Source organism: Anser brachyrhynchus (assembly GCF_964034855.1).
Source record: "Anser brachyrhynchus genome assembly, chromosome: 8".
Taxonomy (NCBI): Eukaryota; Metazoa; Chordata; class Aves; order Anseriformes; family Anatidae; genus Anser; species Anser brachyrhynchus.
In genome coordinates, this window is record NC_137702.1 from 11,045,487 (window position 1) to 11,065,454 (window position 19,968).

The window sequence follows — 19,968 nt, forward strand, 5'->3', positions numbered from 1 at the left end:
AACTCCATCTTCCAGCAGCGAGCCCTTCAGCTGTGTGCAGCACGATTCGTTTCAAACCACTGACTGTGTGTCCCAGGAGCAAGGAGTGGTGATGGCATTTGTCAGGCTACCACGCAGCCGCTGCGCCCTGCTATCAAGCTGGAGGATGGTTCCAGCAGGTGCAGAGGACTTTTTGTGGCCCCATCCTGGCTCCAGGTCTCAAATATCCTCCTCCTCCTCCTTCCCCTTGAAAGCTCTCTGAAATTCTTGTATGGTTCTTGTATCCAGGAGGGGATTTAAGCCCTATTTTTAAGCACGCAAGGCTGGCAGCCTAGGGCACAAGAACACGCTTCCTAAGCAAGCACTTGTACCTCATGCTGTTTCCCAGCACAAGAGCAAAGAGCACAACAAAATGGCAGGAACATTAAGGAGAAGGCATTGCCTGGGACATCATGTGAAATGTCTCTCTTTTTTTTTTAAGACTTAGATTCAGGGAGAAACGAGGATAACCTCTTTATGAGAAATAAGGAGGTTATGAAATACATGGCAGGAGACACAGTAAGCCGATGGACTGCAGAGGAGTAAGCTCTGTCCCACTGAAAGATGCACCCCGACACAAAAAGGTTAACCATGGGGAGGGAAAAATCTGTCTTGAGAGAGAAGTGGCCAAGATGAACATGAGTTATCAACAGACATCTGAAACCTTGCTCTGCTCTCAGTTATTTTGGACTCTTGCCTGAAGCAGTGCTCAATTGTTGGGGCAGAGGCACTACCCGCCCCATCAAAGACATAATTTACCTTGTTACTGAACAGGAGATGTGGACGTGCTGCTCTGAGCTACTCTCGGGACTGGGAACCTGGCCCTCACCTGCACGTAAGCCAGCGTCCTGCTCTCCTGCTGCAGACTGAGTCATCCTGCAGCAGGGCTGGGGCTCTGAACCATCTCCTCCTCTTACTGTCTTCATTTTGTTTGCTCTCGTCAGAGCTTGCTTCCTGTGTTCTTACCAAGACAAAACTCACTTGAGGTTTAGAGTGACCCTATGCAAGGACGTGCAACCTGCAGGAGCTCGGGGACATATCCAGCGGAGGCCCCAGGGACAAGCGCTGGAGCTGCTCAGCACCTCCACAGTGACCCGGGAGGGTGAGTGGTGAGGTGACAAGGTCTATGCACCTAGGAGTCTTGCTGTAAGCTGTTAGGGGGCAATATTCTGTAAAAACATCCCTGCTGGCTTTCTCACTTCCTCTTCTTGTCCCTGAGCATCCTGCTGGGGACAGGACCTGGTGTGCTGGCTCTGGCCTGAGGACAGCTGGACACCAGCTAGAGATGCCCCACCTGTACCTGCCGTAGTGCTCTGCACAACACAAGAAAGCTCCTAGGGGACCTTCAAGGATGGGTGTCAATGCTGAAATGCTGACCATCCCAGTTCATCTCAAAGCACCAGATGAAACCCTAAGGAGAATGCTGGGTTGTCTCCCTTGCCTACCACCTACACGAGCCATGTACCATCCTCTGCCAGGAGTGCAGGACACAAGGCTGCAAGGCAGCGTGCTCAGCAGGTGGGTACCTGAACGCACAGCACACTCGTCCCTAGCAAGAAAAGGCAGAGTCTTCATTCTGCAGGCAGGCTTTGGCACCAGCTGCTGCTTGACTTTCACTCCAGACATCGCCTTGCCAGCCAGCGCTCTCAGGCCCAGAAGGAAGTGCTGGAGATGATGCGGGGAACTCACCAGTGCCAGGAGGGAGAAGCAGAAGGCATGAAATTGGGCAGCGACATCTAATAGGATGGCTTTGTGCATTCTGATTTAAAAGCGTGGCTGACACCAGACCTGCCTCCTCTGCAATTAGACCTGTAACATGAGACCTGGTAAACAGCCGGGCTGTCAGCTATGCCCTTTGGCCAGGGAACGAGCTTTCTCCAACATCATCTCTACTTGGTTGAAAATAATTCAAGCTTGTTATTATGGGCCTTCCCTGCTCTAAAAAAGCTGTGGTCAGAGCCCTTTGGGCTTCAGTTACCGGCGTGGTGTCAGCCACTCGAGAGCACCAGAAGAAGCTTGCCCACAAGGTCAGAGCTCCCACTCTGGTCCCTCTGGAAAGCAGGAGGGGGAACAGCCCAGGGATCATGGATATCAGCTCACGCTGTGGCACCAGCAGGGAGAAGGAGCTGCAGCAGCTGCTCTGAGCTCAGCACCTCTGCAGCCCTCATCCCTTGCAGCCCCTGCAGAGCACAGCCGCGGCAATTTGTCGCCCTGACTGCAGGGTGCCTGATGAACACGGGGCCTGCCGGCTCGCCAGGGGCTGGTGCCCAGCAGCACGGCACTGCCAGTGCCATTTGAGCGGTGACAGCAGCCCCACACACTGAGCAACCTGCCTGCTGCTTCCCAGCAGGGCCGCTGCGCCTCCAGGGGCTTCTCTGCAGCCGACAGAGGGGACCGGGCAGGGAAAACAGCCCGTGCAAACACACCCCGGTTCTGCTCCGTGCCTGGCACCCAGGGCCGAGGGCAGCAGCGACACGTCTCCTTCAGGACGGCCTCCAGCCTCCTGCTGCAGCCTCTCGCCCTCCCTCCTAGCTGAGCGCACGCTCGCCGCGCCAGCGCTCCAGGCCTGCAGCGGCACTGCCATTACCCGGCCTCTGCCGAGCGCAGGGAACGTCATCCCGCCTCCCCCCCCGCACACCAGCCAGCCTCCCTCCGAAATGGCAGGGGAGCCGGGCAGAAAGCAGCCTCCTGCCGAAGCACGGAGGATAAGGAATGTGAAATAAAGCCAATTGCGTTCCCCTCTCCGAATAAACGCGCCGCCGCTTCGGCCGCTCTTCACCCCCAGCCTTCCCATGCGGCCTGCTGGCAGTGGGGACGGTGCTGCAGCCCCCGAGCAGCTCGGCTGTGGACAAATCCTCTCAGAGGACAGCGTGGTCCCCAGCACAGGCAGGCTGCAAGGGACAGGCACGCTCTCAGTGTGACACCAGGCTTGGAAAGGACCCCAGGGCACCTGCCGTCCCCTGGGCCTGGGCCCTGCACGAGCAATGGGTGAGCGGGACTTGAGAGAAGAGCTGGGAGCAAAGAGCCCAGGACAGGAGCACCCCTGTCCACCACGTCTTGCTCCTTCTTCTCACCCCAGGGAACCAGCTCAGAATCCTTCTGAGGCCCCCAGGCTCCTGTCCCACCAACTCCCCCTGCACAAGAGGTCGCCGCTGACCAGAGGCTCTCATGACAGCGTTGCAGAGCACAGCGGAGGCCTGGCAACCACAGCAACGTGCCAGCCTCTCGTCTGACTGCCGTCATGACACAGGAAGGAGCTAGGTGTTCAGCCAAGGGTGGTTCTGGTTCTGCTTAAACGGCAAACGAGATGACTCCTCGCTTCCCTCAATTTTGCGAGAACATCCCCCCGAGGCCCCTAACTCACCATCAAAGGCACAGACGCCCCGTCAGGCATAGACGGGCTGCCTCTGAGGAACAGCTGGGCAAGCTGCTGCCAGCGGTGCACTGGACAGGAAGAATCATTCCTTCACCCCAAGCTGTCCATAATTGTTGTTATCAGGTATCACAAGACAGTCAATAATATTTTTCCAGATAAACCAGGTGCACTTGGGTTTCTCTTCCCCCCTCTCCTGGGGTGAAGGCAGCCCTGGCAGCGACCACCTCACCCAGCCTCAGCATCTCCCACAAGCAGCCCCCAAAGCCACCCCCTGGTCGCCGCGGACTTGGACACCAGCTCCACACACGCCACCTCCTTGTCCTGCTGGAGGTGCTGGGCATTCGTCAGGCACCTCCAGAGAGGTGCACGGCAATCTAGCAGCGTGGCATCCCTGAGCCTTCCAATGTGCTAGGGAGAAGATGTCAGTGGGTATTACCGGCACCCCAGAGGATGAGAGGTAGGCCAAAGGAGGAAAATCCTGGAAGGATTAAAAAAAAAAAAAAAAAAAAAAAGAGGGAGAGCTTAGAGCTTGCAATAGGGAAATTCCCCCAGAAAGGCCCTGGGTTCCCTCTTGTTTCAAAAAGGGGGATTCTGCTACAGCAGATTCAGCTGCACTGAAAGCAGGCGAAGAGGGTCTCATCCCTCTCCTCCTGCCTCTACCACCCCACTGCAGTGGAGGGTACTACCAATGTTGACCCAAGGCAGACCAAACTGCAAGGCATAAGTCCTTCAGCACAGCCTCCCCCTGCTCCTGTGAGACATATACAGCCAGCAGAGACCGAGCATTTGTCACCCACCCTGAACAGAGCAGAGCTCGCACCGCAGCAGGAGTTTCACCTCCCCGTTGTACTGCCGCCCATCACCAGGCTGTCAGCCAAGTCGGGGACGGCCCTGGGCACGGAAAAGCACACACAGTTCAAGAGCCAGATTGCACCGTTTATGCCCGGGGAGGCAAACCACCCTCGAAGCCCGAAGGCCTTGGATCGCTCAGCCTTGCCTTGTCTCAGGCTCCTCCAGCTCAGCGGCAGGTGCACGGGGAAGCGGTGCCAGCCCGGAGCCCCCGGGTGCCCAGCGGGTCGGCGCGGCACGGCCGCAGCCTGCTCTCCTTGTGCTTAAGCCAGAGCAGCATCTAGGTCAGGCTTGGCAGCAAACAAGAAGCGGCCGCAGGCCAGAGCCCTGAGCGCCCTGACACAGCAACCGGAGCAGAACGGCTCTGCCGCCGCGCAGCCTCGCTCCTCCATGTCGAGGGGGAGCTCCGGGAGGAAAACACGGAGCAAAAACCACCAACATCCGCATAAAAAATAACAAGGGGGTATGGATGGGCCTTCCAAAAATGGCAATTGTCTACTCTAAAACCATCAGGAGAGCGCGATGGGCAACGCCTGGCCTCCTCTAAAACCATCAGATGGGCACTGCCTGGCCAGAGACCGGGTATGATGGCCACAGGACGGCTTCCACCATGGGGACCTGGAGACGCCCTGACCCTCTGCCCTAAGAGCTAACCAGCCCTCGTTCTGCCTCCAGCCCCAGCGCTCACACCGACTGACTCAGCGCGGAGCCGAACCCCGACTTTAATCAGCATTCAACGTTATTAATAGAGCCGTGCACAAAATCTGACAGGCAGAAAAGCCCAGGCCGGCGGAACATCATTTATTTGTCAGTACCAACTCTGACAAGGCGGCTCTGCCCACCGCCCTCCCACCTGCCCAGCCCCCAGCCAGAGCCGAATTCTGCGGGATTTGTGTCAGAAACACCCTGCCGCCCCCCTCTGAAAAGCGACACGGGGGGGGCCCCGAGATGCTCAGCCTCTGGGCTCCTTCTGGTCCCACCCCACGTTTCTCCCTCCCTGTCCCCAGCCCGCGCTGCCCCCCCCGCGGCCTGCAGCTGCATCTCCTGGGGACGTCAACCAACGATGGCAAAGCCTGCGACTGCGAGAGCTCGGGCGGGCAGGGGGATGGGAGCCGAAGCATCCTAGAGGGCAGATCTGCCTCCTCCCCGGCGTCGGGAGACCGAATGCGGCGCAGCGCAGGGAGGGAGCGCCGTGCTTCTGCACAGCCCGCGCCAGGCTGCCCCCCGGGCACTGCCCACCCTCCTCGTGCCGGCTTCGTGGCTGGTGCAGACAAAGAGGTGGTTTGTGCCTGCTGGAGAAGGAAATCTGGGGAAAAAATGTCCAGCATCCCTGACTGTACAAGGGTTAAGCTGCAGAAGGTAGCGTTAATGGAGCATTTTTGCAGACGTGGGTTAATCCTCAGGGCCGCGCTCCATCCCGGTGTCACCGGTGGGCTCTGTCACCTGCGGCCACAAAGGAACCAGTGCCTGGTTACAGACCTGGCTCGTGGTCTGACACCTCCCCAGGCCAGGTAGGGGTGGGTGCGGGACGCCCGCGATGCGCCCGCCAGCGGGCCCGTGGGCACCGCTCTGGCAGGAAGCTGGGGCTATTCTTATCCAGGAAAAACGAGGACGCTGGGATTCCCGCTAGCTGTCTGGGGACCCGGCTGCGGATCGAGGTGTCGGATGCGTGATAAGACGGGCGGCTGCAGGAAGCAGAGCTCCCTCGCTGCTCGCCCCTCACCTGCCCCAGCACCTCCACCATCACCCAGGGGAAGCGTTTGCCCCTCGGGTACCCCGCTCGGTCTCCACGACGGATTTCGGGTCATTCTCCACGACGGATTTCGGGTTCTTTGGAGGCTAGCAGGAACTCATCCACAGCAGCGTGCCCCCACCAGACCCCAGTTCTCCCCAGCGGCTGCCAGCATCCCAGCCCTCAGCACCCCGGAGGCTGCCCCTCTCGCCCGGACCCTGGAGGAGCCTCGGGGGGGGGAGGAACGGGCGCGGGGTGAGGAAGGCACTGGGGGGCTGAGGAAGGCTCTGGGGGCTAAAACAAGGCGCTGGGGGGGTGAGGAAGGCGCTGCGGGGCGAGGAAGCTCCCCCGAGCAGGGCCCTCCCCGCCTGCTGGGGACGCTGCCGGTGCGGCGCCGCTCGCCCCCCGCGCCCCGCGGGCTGCGCGCCCCCTTCCTCCCGCTCCCATTTCTGCCTCATCATCTTCCTCCCCCCGGCGGCTTCTCCCCGGCGCACGGAGCGGCTCCGTTCGGCACGGAGGCCGCCGAGCACAGCCGTGCCGAGCCGTGCCGAGCCGTGCCGGGCAGCGAAACCCCGCGCCGCGCAGCACCGGAGCGGGCCGTGCCGAGCCGAGCCGAGCCAAGCCGAGCCAAGCCGTGCCGTGCCACCCCGAGCCCGGCCCGAGCCCCCCTCCCGCTGCCCGCTCACCTTCTCCACGTTCTCCACGGTGAAGTCGAGGCCCTGCGGCGGCGCCTCCGCCCTCCGCTCCATGGCTGCGGCGGCGCTGGGCGGCGGCGGGCGCAGGACGGCGCCGGGACCCGCCTCCGCCTCCCTCCCGCCCCGCTCGGCTCGGCACGGCTCGGCACGGCTCGGCTCGGCACGCCCCTACCGGGCGGACCGGGGGCCGGGCTCGGCCGCGCCGCCCGCCGGGAGCCGTAGTCCCGGCCCCGCGCCCCGCCCCGGCCCTTGGAGCGGCCCCCCCCCCGCCCCCCCCCCCCCGGCACGAGGACCCCTCCCCAAAAAACCCGGCAGCCAGCAGCGGGGTCGGACGCGCGGCCCATCGCTTTATTGCTACGGGAAAAGGCGGCTGTACAAAAATAGAGTTTATCCTCAAATCTTACAAATAATAGAAAAACAACCCACAAAAAAAAAAAAAAAATAAAAATGGTAGGGGTTGGGGGCACGAGGAGCCCGAGGATGGGGACGGGGCGCTGCTGGCCGCAGCCCCAGGGCTTCACATCAGCGCTGGGGTTAAATTACACCCGGCCCCCGCGGGCCCAAAGTCATAAATAGGAGCTGCCGCTCGAGAACAATAAATAAATAATTTAGAGTAATAAATAGTTTAGTGCCGCAGCACCGCGGGGAGGGACCCTGCAGCCCCCGCTCGGAGCCGGGCAGGGGTCCCGGGGGTGCCCGTGCCCTGTGGAGCACCGGGCGCTGCCCCATGCCGGTGCGGTTTGGCCCCGCTGCGCCCCTGCCCTTGGGGACACCCCCTCCCCGCAGGGTGGCTCTGGCCACCCCCAGCCCCGGGGTGCCCCTTCCTGACCCCCTCCGAAGCCCGGGCGATGCTTGGCAGGGGTGTGGGAGCACCAGTCCAGGCAGGGCACAGGGCGGTGGGGATGCTCCGTCCCGCTCCGGCTCCTCTCCCAGGGCCGAGCCACGTAGGGGTGCACCCAGGCAGGACCCCACAGAGCCGGTGGCACCGGCTGCTTGGCACTGAGCGGGAGGGGGCTCTGCTGCCGACCCCCCCTGTCACGACTCCAGCTTGCCTCGGTCCCTCGTGGCCACATAAAACTGGGGGCACCGGACCCTCCTGCCTTCCTCCGGGTGCCAGCGCCACGAGCTGGGGGCTGCCAGCGTGCGTCGAGCCGGGGCTGAGCCGGCAGCCCCCCCTCAGCCGATGCAGCTGCACTCGGCCGCCGAGAGCTTCTCCACCGTCTGCCACGTGTTCTGCACGTCCATGAAGGACACGGCCTCGTAGCGGGTGGGCCGGCAGCAGGGGTGGCTGAGGATGCGCTCCTGCGGCCCTGGGACGATGAGCTGCTGCCGCAGGAGGCTGCCCAACGTCAGGTCGTAGTTGCTGCGCGCCCGGTGGCAGGAGCCGCTGCAGTACTTGAAGAGCACGATCTCGTCCGAGTTGAAGCCCAGGCCCAGGTCGCGCACCTTCACCATCAGGTTGCGGATGTGGCAGTTGCGCCCGCGGGCGCCCCGCGAGGGTTTCCGCGGCCCCTTCTTGGCTTTGCCGGTGCCCGGCGGCGAGCGCTCGGCGCGCAGCAGCAGGTCCTCCGCCAGCTCCGTTGCACCCAGGGCCCCCGTCGTCATGTTGTCCCCTGCAGGCAAACAAGGTGGCACCATCACCCCTGTCCTCCCAGGACCACCAAGCCCACACGTCCCCTGCGGTGACCCATCTGACACCCGCTGCAGCCCAGTGCCACCGCACCCAGCCAGCTCCCCCGTGCTCGGGGCCACAGTGCCCGGGCTGTGCATCCCACGTGTGACGGTGTCCCCCCAGCCCCGGGGTGTCCCCCCTGCCCCAACACGCACCATGCAGCTGGCTCCAGGCGAGCGGCATCTCCACGCCGTCCTCCGCGCTGGGGCTGGCGGTGGCCATGTCCCGCAGCGTGGGGGCCGCATCCAGCGTCTCGTTGCAGTGCGGGGTACGCAGGGCTCCCGTGGCCAGCCCGGCCAGCAGCGAGAGGATGGCGAGGACACCCCACAACGTCCCCTCCTGCAACACAGCACGGCACAGCGGGGTGAGCTCTGGGCTCAGGGATGAGGATGGGGACAGGGACAGGGGGTCCTGGCCATCGTGGGCGGCCAGGCCTGGGCTCACCTTGGGCTGCGGATGCGTGCTGGGTCCTGCAGGTCTTGGCTCTGGTGGCCCCGCTCGCTGCTCCATGCTGGCTGCAAGCACAGAGGTGTGGGTCAGTGCCTGTGCGGCACACACAGGGCAGGCACCCGCAGCTGGTGCTGGCAGCACCCGTCCCTGCCCACCCAGACCCCGGTGGCACCTAGGAGAGGCCATCAAAACAGCTGGGAGCTGGCACACCTTTCCCCTGCCAAGCATGCTGTCCTCACCCCCAGCACCCCACAACACCTCCCATCCCCTCCCTGCACGGCCAGGCCCCCACGCCCCCCATGTCTCCCTCCCTGGAGAAGCTGGCAGAAGGGACTTTGCCCGGCACCTCTCCTCGGGGGGACGCAGCCGCCTCCTCGCGTGAGCGGCCCGGGATGCCAGGCTGTGCCGTAAGGCAGCTGCTGGGACTGGGAGCGCCGCGGGGGGGGCCCTTTCCCATGGCCCTTCCCTGGGAATGTTTTTCTTGCTCGCGGTGGGAGCCTGACCTTGGAAACTCCAAATCCATTAGCGCAGGGTCCCCCGGTGCGGCCACCCCCCGGCCCCGCGCTGGCTCCCCGGCACGCTGCCTGTGCAGCGCTGGGAGCTGGGGCGTGCGGCCCCAGAGCAGCCCGTGGATGGGTGAACGGGGCCGTGAGGGGTGGGACAGGCAGGTCCCATGGGGACACGGCAGCACACCACGCTGGGCTCTCCAAAGCCATTCACCCCAAGGACACTACCCAGTGCCTGCTGGCCCCGCCACGCAGGGGAATTCGCACCGTGGGCCCCTGGGAGGTGCAGGGACAGCGCCAGTCTGCACCCACACATGTGTGGGGTGCGGGGAAGCCCCCGCTCCTCAGTGCCCCAAGCATGGAGTGGGGAAGCCTGGATCCTCCAGAGGTGGCTCCCAGCTTTTGGTCTGCTGCTGCATCCCCATCTCTCAGGACAGGACTGTCCCCTTCGAGCTTGGTGACATCCCACAGCGGCGGGGTTCCCCCTGCCCCTTCCATGGCTTTCCCCCAGCAAATCCCAGGTGCTCCTGCAGTGGAGCAAAGTTGGGACGGGATATGCTGGGGAGAGCGCTGCTGGCCGAAGAGCGAGGGGAAGCAACTGGGGCACTGCTGGCGTGGGGAGACAAAACCAGTTCCCCCTGACCCCCAGCACCTCAGGGGATGCTCGCCAGGCCCCAAGCCCCGGTTGCTATACCCACTGCCACCTTGCGTGGGTGGCACCCAGCCATTCCATGCCAAGGGGCTGTGGCAGGCACCACCGGGCGCACGAACCTCCTCTGCGTGCCATGCGCCGGGCAGGATGCGGCCCCACGGCAGGCAGGGCTGGCACCAGGCCCCCCAGCCCCGCCAGCCGCCGCAGCTTGGCCAAGCACGGCCCACGCAGCGCATCGCTCCCGTGGCGGCCCGTGGCCCCGCGCCAGCCGCTGCCGCCAGGTCATCGTTTTCCCAGGCCGGCACCCCCGGAGGGGCCCGGCGAGGGTCCCGTGGCCCCGCCAGCAGGAGCCGGGCCCCCCGTCCCCGCTCCCACCGCCCCGCCGCGGCCCCTCGGCCCCAGCAGCACAGCGGGACGGGACGGGGGCCCTCGAGGGCTGCGGGCCAGCGGCCAGGCGGTGACACAGCGGCTGGGGCCCACGCTGCGGGGCTGCCGCTCCTCCAGCCCCGTCCCGTCGGGGGCACCGGCGGCGGGGCCGCCCTGCCCGCCCCGTCGGGCGGCGGCGGGGCACCGGGCGCTGCAGCCCCGGCCCCGGCGGGGCGCATCTGCCCCGGGAGCCGGCGGCCGGGCGGCGGGGCCGAGCTGCACTGCGGGCTTCGCCCAGCCGGCGGCAGCACGGCCCCGGGATCCGCCGAGAGAAGCGGGAGGACGAAGGAAGCCTCCCCCAGGCAGCGCGGCCCCGCGCTGGCTGCGCACCCCCGTGGGGTGGGGGAACGGGGAACAGCCGGGCCCGGTCCTGAGCGCCCCGCGGGGATGCCAGAGCCGCAGCCCCGGCTCCTGGAGGGGGTCCGGGTGGGATCTGCTCCTGCCCCGGCTCGGAGAGCCCCGGCCGGCCGCTACCAGGCTCCTGAGCTCTTCCCAGGTCGGGATCGGGCCGGTCCACGCGAGGAGCTGCCCTCGCACGGGTCAGCCCCCCCACAACCCACGCGTCCCCCCCCCCGGGGCTGAGCAGCGCCGTGCCCCTGGGGCCCGTCCCGGTGCACGGGGGGAACGGGGCGGGGACGGCTCCGGTGCGCACCCTGCATACACTGCGTGGCGGCCGCTGGGGAGCCCCATCCCCAGAACGAGGGTCCCAGCATCCCGGGGTGGGGGGCCTCTTTGAGGCCGGGGATAAGGCCGGGCCTCGCTGGCGGCGTGGGGCCATGCCCGGAGACCTCCCCGGGCACCTGCGAGCACCGGGAACCGGCGGAGGGCCGGCGTCCCACCGCGCTGGAGGACTTGCGAGGGGTCGCAAAGGAAGCCCACGGGTGACACGGGGCTGGCACCTGCCCCACAGGGCCGGGGGAGGCCGGTACCGGACACGTGGGGCCCACGAACGAGGAGCTGCCGCCGCGTGGAAGCAGCCGCGGCCGCCCGGGGACACCGGGGGCAGCGCCGGTCCCCGCGCCCCGGTCCCGGGGCTCTCCCCAGGGGCGGCCCGGCTCGGCGGGAGCTGCCTGCCCCGCTCACCGGCCGGCCCCGGGCAGCCGGGGCAGGGACCCCCCCCGACGTGCCTGAAGGGGTGAGCCCGAGAAGGGGCGGGCGAGCCCGGCCCCGTGTCCCCGGGCACCCCCGGCGGGGTCCCCGCCTCTCCCCGGCCCGAGCGGGGGCAGCCCCGTTCCCCGCCGCGGCTCCGGAGCGCTTCCCCCCGCGGGACCGGGCTCGGGCAGCCCCGGGAGCCGCCGGGCCGGGACCTGCCCGGGGTGACGGGGGTGGTCCGGGCCCCCCTCGCCGCCCCGCGGGTTTTGCCGGTGGGGCGGGCGGCGGAGCGGACCCCCCTTATTCCTCCCCCCCATCCACCCGCCCCGGTTCCCCGTAGGCTGCCGGCGGGCTGGGACGGCCGCTGCCGCCGCCCGCCGCCCCGGCCCGCACTCACCGTGCCCGCGGCGGGGAGCATCCCCCGGGCCGCCGCCGCCCCGCATCGCCTCCGCTCCCCGCCGCCCCCCGCCGCCGCGCCGGGGCGGGGCGCGGGCGGGGGCCGGCGCTGCCCCGCCGGCACCGGTACCGGCTCCCGCCGCCGCCGCTCCCGGTGCCGCTCCCGGTGCCGCTCCCGCTGCGCCTCGGGGGTCGGCGGTGCGGGTCCCGGTGCGCCTCGGGGTGCGGTGCCGGTGCCGGTGCCGGCGGGCGGGCGCGCAGTGCGGGGCAGCGGCGGCTCCATCCCGCTCCCGCCGCCGCCGCCGGTGTCAAATTCCAGCCGCCGTCACCTGACCGGCGGGGCGGGCACCGGCACCGGCACCGCGCCCCGAGCGCCACCGGGACCCCCCGGCCCGCCCCGCAGCCGGGACCGCCCCGGGAGCAGGAGGGCGCCGGCCCCGGGACCCCGCCAGCACCGGGAGCCGCCCCCCGACCCGCGGCGGGACCGGGAGCCGCGCCGGGACCCGCACCGGCGCCGGGACCTCCACCGGCACCGGGACCTCCACCGGCACCGGGCGGCCGGACAGCCGCCGGACAGCCCTCCCGGACGGACCGACGGACGGACGCCCCGCGGCGAGGCTCCCCGGGCGGCTCGCTGCCCCGACAGCGCGGTCGCAGCACAGGCAGGACGGACACGGGCCCCCCCATCCCCGCGGGGCCACGCGCTCAGCCCTTCCCCGAGCGGGACGGAGCCCCACGCGGACCCCGTGCGGGGCGAGGGAGGGTTTGGGGTGGGGGGACGCGGCCCCACGGAGCACCCTCCCGCGTGGCGTCGGGGGGAGCCCGCGGAGCCCCCCCCGCGGCCCCGTGGGGTCCCCGCGGCTCGGCGTGGGAGCAGCGGGGACCGACCCCACGCACCCGAGCCCCCCTCGGGCCACCCGTGCGCCTCGGCGGAGGAGGAGTCCGGCCTCCCCGCCCTGCCTCCCCGCCCGCCCCTGCGCCCCCGAGGCCACCCCGGGCCCGGCCACCCGCCGGCGGCCCCCTTACCTCCGCCGCCTCCCTGCCTCCCTCCGCCGGGGCCGTCGCAGGCCCCGGGGACATGGGGGCCGGCTGGCGAGCCGAGCCGAGCCGAGCCGTGCCCGTGCGAGTCCCTGCGTCACCGCCCAGGGCCCTCCACGTCCATCGTGGGGCTCTCGAGTGCTCCTTGCGAACGTGCCAAAATCCCAGGGCCGCCTCCGCTCGGCCTCGCTTCACACGTGCTCCCCTGGCCGGAGCTGGCCGTGGGGGCACAGCCCAGCCCGGCCGAGCCCCCCGGGGCCAGCCCTCATGGCTCGCTGGCCCCCCGGGCCCTGCCCGCGGCGGTGGCCGGAGGCGTCCGGCCGGGCTGCGCGCCCCGGGATGCTGCCGGCCGTGTCATCTGCCCGGGCAGCGCCTCGCAGCCTCCCCGGGCTTATATAACTCTCCCTCGCTGGAGCAGGGCCAGCAGCCACGCTGTTGCTGCACGCCGGCCCCGGGGAGCCCCTGGGGTCTTGGCCTGGGCTCCCTCCTTGCCCCCCGATCCCAAAGCGCTGTTGACGGCTTCCCCGCCGCCCGGACCCCGCGGCTGGGAGGGCTGGAGGAGCGCGTGCGAGCCGGCCGCCCGGCCTGGCCTGGCCTCGTCTTGCTGGATTATCCCTCGCAGGATGACAGCTCCCGCATCCCTCCCGTGGCAGCACCTGCCGGGGAATGCGCTGGCCCGGGGGGTGGTGGCTAAGCTGTCCCCTGGGCTGCTAGCGGGGTGGCAGAGGGCCTGGAGGTGCTGTTCCTACCCCAAGAGGGCCGAGCGCGTGGTGTGGGGGTCTCGCTGCCTCGCTGCTGCGGCCTGGGACTGCTCCCCTGGACTGCTCCAGGGGTGAAGCCCTGCTGCCTCAGCCCAGCGGAGGTTTGGGGGCACAGGAGCGGCCCTGGGGTGGGGAATTGGCAGGGACAGGGTCAGGGAACAGGACCCTCTGCTTCGCAGGGCAGTAGGCCAATATAAGGGGGCTGCCTGCTTGGACAGTCTCCCCGTGGGTGGCACGTCCTGCCCCGGGTCCCCTGGCCATGCCTTCGGGGCCAGGACTGGCCACAGCTGTGTCCACACAGGGGGAGATGCCCAAGAGGGGCTGCCCTCCGCAGCAGGCAGCCTGCGGGGCTTGGTGACAGCCAAAGGTGCCCCAGGCGGGGTGCCCCATCCCCTCCCACCTTCCCTGCGCGCTGCTGGGCTGGGCCTCGTGTCCCCTCATGTCCCCAGGGCTCGTCCAGGAGCTGCCCCTGGGCACGATGCTGGGGCTGGCATGGCACAGCGGGGTGTCCAGGGGACCCCTTGTGGTGCCCACAGCGTCCCCAGTCCTGTAGCAGGATGGCTGTGCAAAGCCTGCCCTCCGTGCCCTCCTGGGGGTGCCCCCTTTGTGGCTGATACCCCATAAACCTGGGGCTCCTGGCTCCCTCCTCTGCCCCTGGAGATGTCACCCTGCTGCTGCCCTGCCTGGGATGTCACACTGGTGGCACCACAGCGGCAGGAGGTGGCACTGCCCAGCGCAGTGCCTGAACCCCCGCTGCTGCTGGCAGCGGCTGGTTTGGTGCCTCCCAAGGCACCGCCTGCACCGGCCCCACAGGGCTGGGGCTGTCCCCGTGTCCCTCGGCCATCCCAGCCTGACGTCCGTCCCCGCAGGTGCCACCAGGCGTGGGGCAGGACAGGGCTGACGTGCTCCAGCCCGACGGCAGGACGGAGCTCGCCACCAAGCACGCGGGGAGCAGAGCTGTGACGCAGACGGGCCGGCCGGTTGCGCTGTCCCTGTCTCGGTGGCGACGTGATTCCTTTGGGGACATCTGCTACCAGAACCAAGCGTCTGCTTCTGCTAACGTGGCTGTCCCCGCGTGCCCTGCTCCCCGGCTCGGGTACGTGCCACGTGCGGGGGTGGCAGCGGTGGCTCTGCTCCTTCAGGGTCTGGAAAAGGAGAGCAGAAAAGAGGGGTTTGAGCAGCTCCAGCCGCTCCCCTCTCTAACTAAGGGTCCGTAACTTGCAGCCGTGCTCCCGGGAGGCAGTCGCCTCCGCAGCGTCCCACCAGCGCTGGCAGGAGGCCACCCCTCGTGTCCGTCAGACCTGTCACCCACTTGGAAGCAGCCCCCCCCCAATTCCCCTGAGTGACGAAACCGTCCCTGACTCGTCCCACGGCCCTGGAAGCTCCCCAGCATCGCTGGGGCCATGGCAGGGGTCACATCCTCCCTCCGGGCCCCCGGCAGGTGTTGGAGTCGGTCACGGCCTCAGCCCCCGGCTTCCTAAACTGCTTCCTTCCTGGACGCGGCGGCGAGAAGGTCACTTGGCCGGACACCTGCCTTCGCCGGGGCCGCACCCAGCGGGGCGGTGAGCGGCTGGAAGTGACCCCGCTGCCGGGGAGTCCCCGAGAGAGGCCCAAAGGGATGCAGTCACAGGGAGGACGCCGTCACCCCGGCTTCCTCTCCGCGTGCCCCAACGTCAGGCACGGTGTGCTTTGCTGAGGATCAGAGCGAGGGTCCCAGGGCCCTCTCTGTCCCCTCCAGCCCTGGCTTGGTGCCTTGAGTGCTCGCCACAAGGGGAGGACGGCTGGGACGGCCGCCGCCGCAGCTCAGAGGGGCACAGAGGTGCCTGCGTGGTGAGCAGAGCCCGTCCCCGCGGTGCCCCCGTCGCTCCCTCCGGCAGGACACGGGGATGCGGTGGTTTGAGGCTGGGTGACCTCCACAGCTCAACAGGTGGACTGCAAACCACCTCGAAACGGCCAGCCCCGCGTGTACAAGGGGGCTGCTGCCCCCCGACACATCGTGCACCCACCCCGAGCCCCTCTCCCATCCCCTCGGTCACCGGGCAGGAGGGGCACAGCCCTCTGCTGGCCCCAGCGCCAGGCCCCTGGGATCAGCGGGTGCCTTCGGGGTGCTCTGCTGGAGGAGCCAACAGCTGGAGCACGCTGGGGATAGCCCGAGCGGGGGAATCCCTCTGCCTCCCCTAAAAATGGCCAGAGGCAGCAAAAGAAAGAGGCCAGCCAAGCTCGTTTGATAGCTTTATTGCTTCTGTGATATGACTGAATTGATGTGACATAAGCCGGCTTGGAGGAGCCTGCAAGACTCTTGCCCTCCCTACCTAGAGGGAAAATTAAAAAAAAAACAACGCAGAAACTAAAACTAATTTTAAAAACTCATTGAGTTCTTACATCTCAGCTTGGTACAGCACTGGCGAGCTCCCCGGCCCTCGGAGCAGGTCCCTGTGCGAGACCACAGGCTGGGTGGTGGCCCTGTCACCCGCACCCAAGGGTGGCAGGGGGTCACCGCGCCCGATGCATGCTCAGACCGACGGCAGGGACCCCGCTGCTGCCAGCGGAGCTCAGCGTGGCGGCCGCCTCCTTACCAGGCCACCTGGAAGCCCTCGTCTGGTGCTGCCCATCCCCAGCCTGCCCGCCCCGGTGTGACCCAGCCAGCCCTGCCCTGCCACCTTCCCCGTCTCCTTCCCGGCAGAAAGGAGAGCCAGGAAGCCCAGAGGTGCTGGTCGGAGGATGCTGGGCTCAGATCCTCCGCGGCCTCACGTTCCCTGGTGGCGCTGCCTCCATTCAGCATGTGTGAGCTCGAGGCCGTGGTACGGCCAACCCTGACCTGGGTGATGCTGATACCGGGGAGCAGCGCTGCGGTGCCCCAGACCTGCTGCCCACAGCAGCAGGAGCAAAGCCCCACCGCAGGAGCTGGCTCCCACCGGCACATGGATTTCCCCGGCCCCAACCTCCTCGCGCTCCCCCAGCCCCTCTCCAGGCGGGTTCCCTGCCACCCCGCTGGCCTTTCTGCACAGCGGCGCGGCAGAGGCGTCAGACAACCCCGCTCTATATTTAGGCCGTGGAGAATTCCCCTGGGCTCTCCCTTCCGAGCTGAAAAGGTGAGTCACGGCGAGGGAGAGGCCAAGACTCGCATCCGTCCCACTGACCCTGCTCTGACCCGCGTGCACCGCTCCGAGCTGGCAGGGCTGCGGCGTCTCGGAGGGCGGGAGGTGGCTGCAGGTGCACGCGAGGAGACAGCCAAGGAGAGGCCTCCAGGAGCCAGTCCCAGCGCCACGTGCCGCCCCGGGGCCGGGGCGCACACCGGCATCACCCGCAGGGCCTGGCCGTGGGATGCTCCGTGGATGAACCTGCCCCGCTGATGTCCTTGCTGAGAGTCCTGGGTCAAGAGGGACAGCGAGACACGGGGGAGCCGTGGTCCCCCAGCACCTCCATCCTTGCTCTCTCCGCTTGCAGGTGTCCCGACCCACCGCAGCCACCCTGAGCCACGCAACCTGAGCCTGAGACGCCCTGGTCTGCAGGGACAGCTTCCCATCGGGACCTGACCCCAACTGCGTGGGGAGCTGGGACGCCAGGGAAAGCAGAGCAGGGGCCTTGGGCCCGGAGACGGTGAGTTAGAAGGTAACGGTGCCCTGTGAGTTTGTAGTGATAATGGAATAAATCACATTGATGCTCTGCTGTCTCCATGGGGGTGCTCCCTCCGCAGCTCCTCTGGGGGTAGCGAGGAGCCCAGCACTGACCCCGAAGGCTCTTCCCCTCCTCCTCCTGGCTGCAGCTACCTGCTCTCTGGCATCTCCGCTCCCTGTAGTGTACGGATGGGGCCCATCACCTCCCTCAGTGCCCTAGGGCTTCCCCAGCAGCAGCTGAAGACCCAGTTCAAGCACCAAGTAGGTGCCACGACCTGGCCAGGTCCAGCCCAGGCACCCCCACCAGGACCTCCAGTCCCTTGAGCAAAAAAAATAAAATAATAAAAAATTGGGGGAGAACATTCAAATGAGTATCTGCCACAGCAGATGGTCAAAAACCTGCTGAAAACCCCAGCTTTCTGGGCTGGAAACCTCACAGAGCATCCTGGGGGCAGGCACGTACCTGGGGGGGAGCAGGGATCACCCAGCTGGGAGGCCAGAGGGACAGGGGAAGGGAAATGGAAGGGGAAAGGAAGGGAGCAGCTCCCAGATCCCCTCTGCTGACCCCCGCGGTGGCCTTGACGCGCAGGGACGTGGCTCGGGATGGTGCCCCGCGTGGGCGCAGGGTGGCCTGCTCCTGCCTCGAAGCCCATTTCCACCTGATTTCCCCCCGCAATCCCTCTTCTGCCCACGCTCTCCAGGTGGACGAGAGCAGCCCGCTGTCCTCGCGCTCAGCCACGTTGCTCAGTTTATTCCAGCTCCTCTGAAGTACGTATACAAATCAAATGTGCAAATACTGCATCTTGGGACCAAGAGAGCAAAGGAAGGGACGTGCTCCTGAGACCAGGAGGAGCAGCAGTGCTCGAGCAGCACAGGAGGAGCTTGGAAATGAAGTGAGCAGGGGCCAAGCAGAAGGTGAGGGTTCCCAGCAGGCCCCCAGCCTTGCCAGCAGGCTCCACCACCACTGAGGTCACGGATCAGGGAACACAGTCGAGTCTGGAACGTAAAACATCTTCGGCAGCCCGCTCTTAAACTGCAAAGCTTCAGATATCCACGCAACATCTGACCTCCTTCCAAACAACGAATCACTCCTCTCCCCCACAGAAGCAAAGCGAGGCGCTGTCCAGGAGCGGTGACACCGATCTGCACCGGCTCGGTGAGGGCCCTGCACAGCAGGCACAGCCCAAGAGGCCTGGAAACCTTGAGCACAGCGAGGTGGGCTCCGCAGCGCCGTGACACGCAGGATGGCGGTGAGGGGCTGCTGCAGGCAGAGGAAGCCACCGGCTCCCTGCTCCACACCAGGGTCAGGGCAGAGTCGGGGCAGGACAAGCGGCTACGGAGAACACAGCCGAGTTAAGTGGCTGCTGCTGCCTCTACGCAGGAAGCGAGGAAAAGTGCAGAAAAACAAACCCATGCTCATCTCCAACGCGAAGCTCCAAGTGGAGAACGAGGGAAAGCCGTCCTCCCTTTAAATTATAGCAGCACCAACAACACTGAAGTCTTGGACGGATTTGTTTTCCCGGGGAAAGGTCTGAGGCCAGCGACAATGCAGACGGAGCGAGGCGAGGCCGAGCTTTTCGCAGGGCTGTGCACAAGCAGATTTCGCTTTGCACCTTGGTATTTCTAGTATGATTCCAGCAGAGTTTCTTTAAAAAATAATACTTTGTACATTCAGGCACCGCTGCCTTGGGGCAGCGTCACCTCCCATTTGGCACAAATCGTTTTATTCACAAACCGTCCTTCTCTCTCCTGAGTCTCTCCCGTTTAATTCTGGATACAGAAGATCCGTCTGCAATGCAGAGTTCAAGAACTGCCCGCTCAGCCCCTTGCCCTCCTCCTGCCAGCTCTAGGACCGGAGGCAGCAGATGCTGCCCTCCTGCAGACTGGCAATGCGAAAGGGCCTTCCCAGAGCACCCGGGCATCTCTGTGTGTCTCCAGTGAAGCGGGCTTCTTGCGGGGGGCTGCCAGTGCCTGCTCCCAGAGCTGCAGCGTGCGTCTTCCTCTCCTCCCTTTGAGGCAGCGGCTGCAGCCACTCAGATCCCACTGGTCAGGTCGGTGATGACTCGGGCTTTCACCAGCTTCCGCAGGAACTCCTTCTCCCGTTGGATGTTGTGCGTCCAGGACTGGAAGGAAAGGAGAAAGACAAAGGTCAGCAGCTATCCCTGGCCAAGCATGCTCCTCCGCCCCACATCATGGGAGCCTCCAGCTGGCACGGGGTTCTGCCAAGGAGGCAGAGCCTGCTGCCGACCAGAAGGGCCCTTGCAGACCAAGGACCTTCTCTTATCTAGATAGAGCCAGCAGAGCTGGAAAACTAGCTCATCCCAAGACCAGCCTCACCAAGGCCAGCTCCTGCCTCCACTAGCCCTACCAAGAGGAAATCAGATGCCAAAGGTCACACTAATACAGCGCGAAGGGTGGGACGGGCACGTCTCCGAGTCAGGCATTTCAGGGCTAGGACTGCTATAGCTGCTGTCAGCCCCCCCGGTGTGTGCCCTGCTGCAGGCTTCAGCAGTGATCTGCCATCGCCCCGCTGTGCTGGTACTGGTAAAGCACTTGGTGTGTCAAAGACAGAGCAGGGCAAAGCGACTTTCCCCAAAATCTCCCAGCGAGACAAGAATCCCAGGACAGGAATCCACGTCTTCAGGACAGTGCTCTGGGCAGCAGGTAACCTCGGCTCTAGATAAGATG

At 66.5% G+C, this 19,968-nt stretch overlaps 3 protein-coding genes across 21 annotated transcripts in view; all 3 read right to left on the reverse strand.

Annotated features, from left to right (window-relative positions):
- The window catches only part of IPO13 (importin 13), a 28,031-nt gene extending 21,208 nt beyond the window's left edge, over positions 1 to 6,823 (reverse strand). For both annotated transcript variants that reach the window (XM_080603419.1, XM_080603418.1), the window contains exon 1: positions 6,662 to 6,823. In XM_080603419.1, the coding sequence (XP_080459545.1) occupies positions 6,662 to 6,724 (63 nt within the window). In that variant the 5' untranslated portion in view covers positions 6,725 to 6,823. The remainder of the gene's footprint in view (positions 1 to 6,661) is intronic.
- An 890-nt stretch (positions 6,824 to 7,713) lies between these two features.
- On the reverse strand, positions 7,714 to 13,031 carry ARTN (artemin). Of its 4 annotated transcripts, none has more exons than XM_080603473.1 (4): positions 12,891 to 13,031; positions 8,787 to 8,857; positions 8,498 to 8,681; positions 7,714 to 8,283 (listed from the first exon to the last, which is right to left on the reverse strand). In XM_080603473.1, the coding sequence occupies exons 2-4, from the start codon at positions 8,850 to 8,852 to the stop codon at positions 7,847 to 7,849; spliced, it is 687 nt and encodes a 228-aa protein (XP_080459599.1). In that variant the 5' UTR covers positions 8,853 to 8,857; positions 12,891 to 13,031; the 3' UTR covers positions 7,714 to 7,846. The 4 variants fall into 4 exon arrangements, with proteins under 4 accessions (XP_080459599.1, XP_080459598.1, XP_080459600.1 ...); XM_080603472.1 differs by lacking the exon at positions 12,891 to 13,031 and adding an exon at positions 11,866 to 11,977; XM_080603474.1 differs by lacking the exon at positions 12,891 to 13,031 and adding an exon at positions 9,296 to 10,303.
- Positions 13,032 to 15,882: 2,851 nt separating this feature from the next.
- Positions 15,883 to 19,968, reverse strand: part of ST3GAL3 (ST3 beta-galactoside alpha-2,3-sialyltransferase 3) — a 180,758-nt gene continuing 176,672 nt past the window's right edge. For all 15 annotated transcript variants that reach the window (XM_080603463.1, XM_080603456.1, XM_080603466.1 and 12 more), the window contains one exon: positions 15,883 to 19,403. In XM_080603463.1, the coding sequence (XP_080459589.1) occupies positions 19,314 to 19,403 (90 nt within the window). In that variant the 3' untranslated portion in view covers positions 15,883 to 19,313. The remainder of the gene's footprint in view (positions 19,404 to 19,968) is intronic.

Excerpts from the sequence above, each read along its gene's own strand:
- ARTN (XM_080603471.1), bottom strand. The coding sequence starts at position 9,020 with ATGCTTGGCAGGGGAAAGGTGTGCCAGCTCCCAGCTGTTTTGATGGCC. Across the intron at positions 8,682-8,786 it reads GCACGCATCCGCAGCCCAAG|GAGGGGACGTTGTGGGGTGT; the intron begins GTGAGCCCAGGC and ends GCTGTGTTGCAG. Across the intron at positions 8,284-8,497 it reads CGCCTGGAGCCAGCTGCATG|GGGACAACATGACGACGGGG; the intron begins GTGCGTGTTGGG and ends GTTTGCCTGCAG.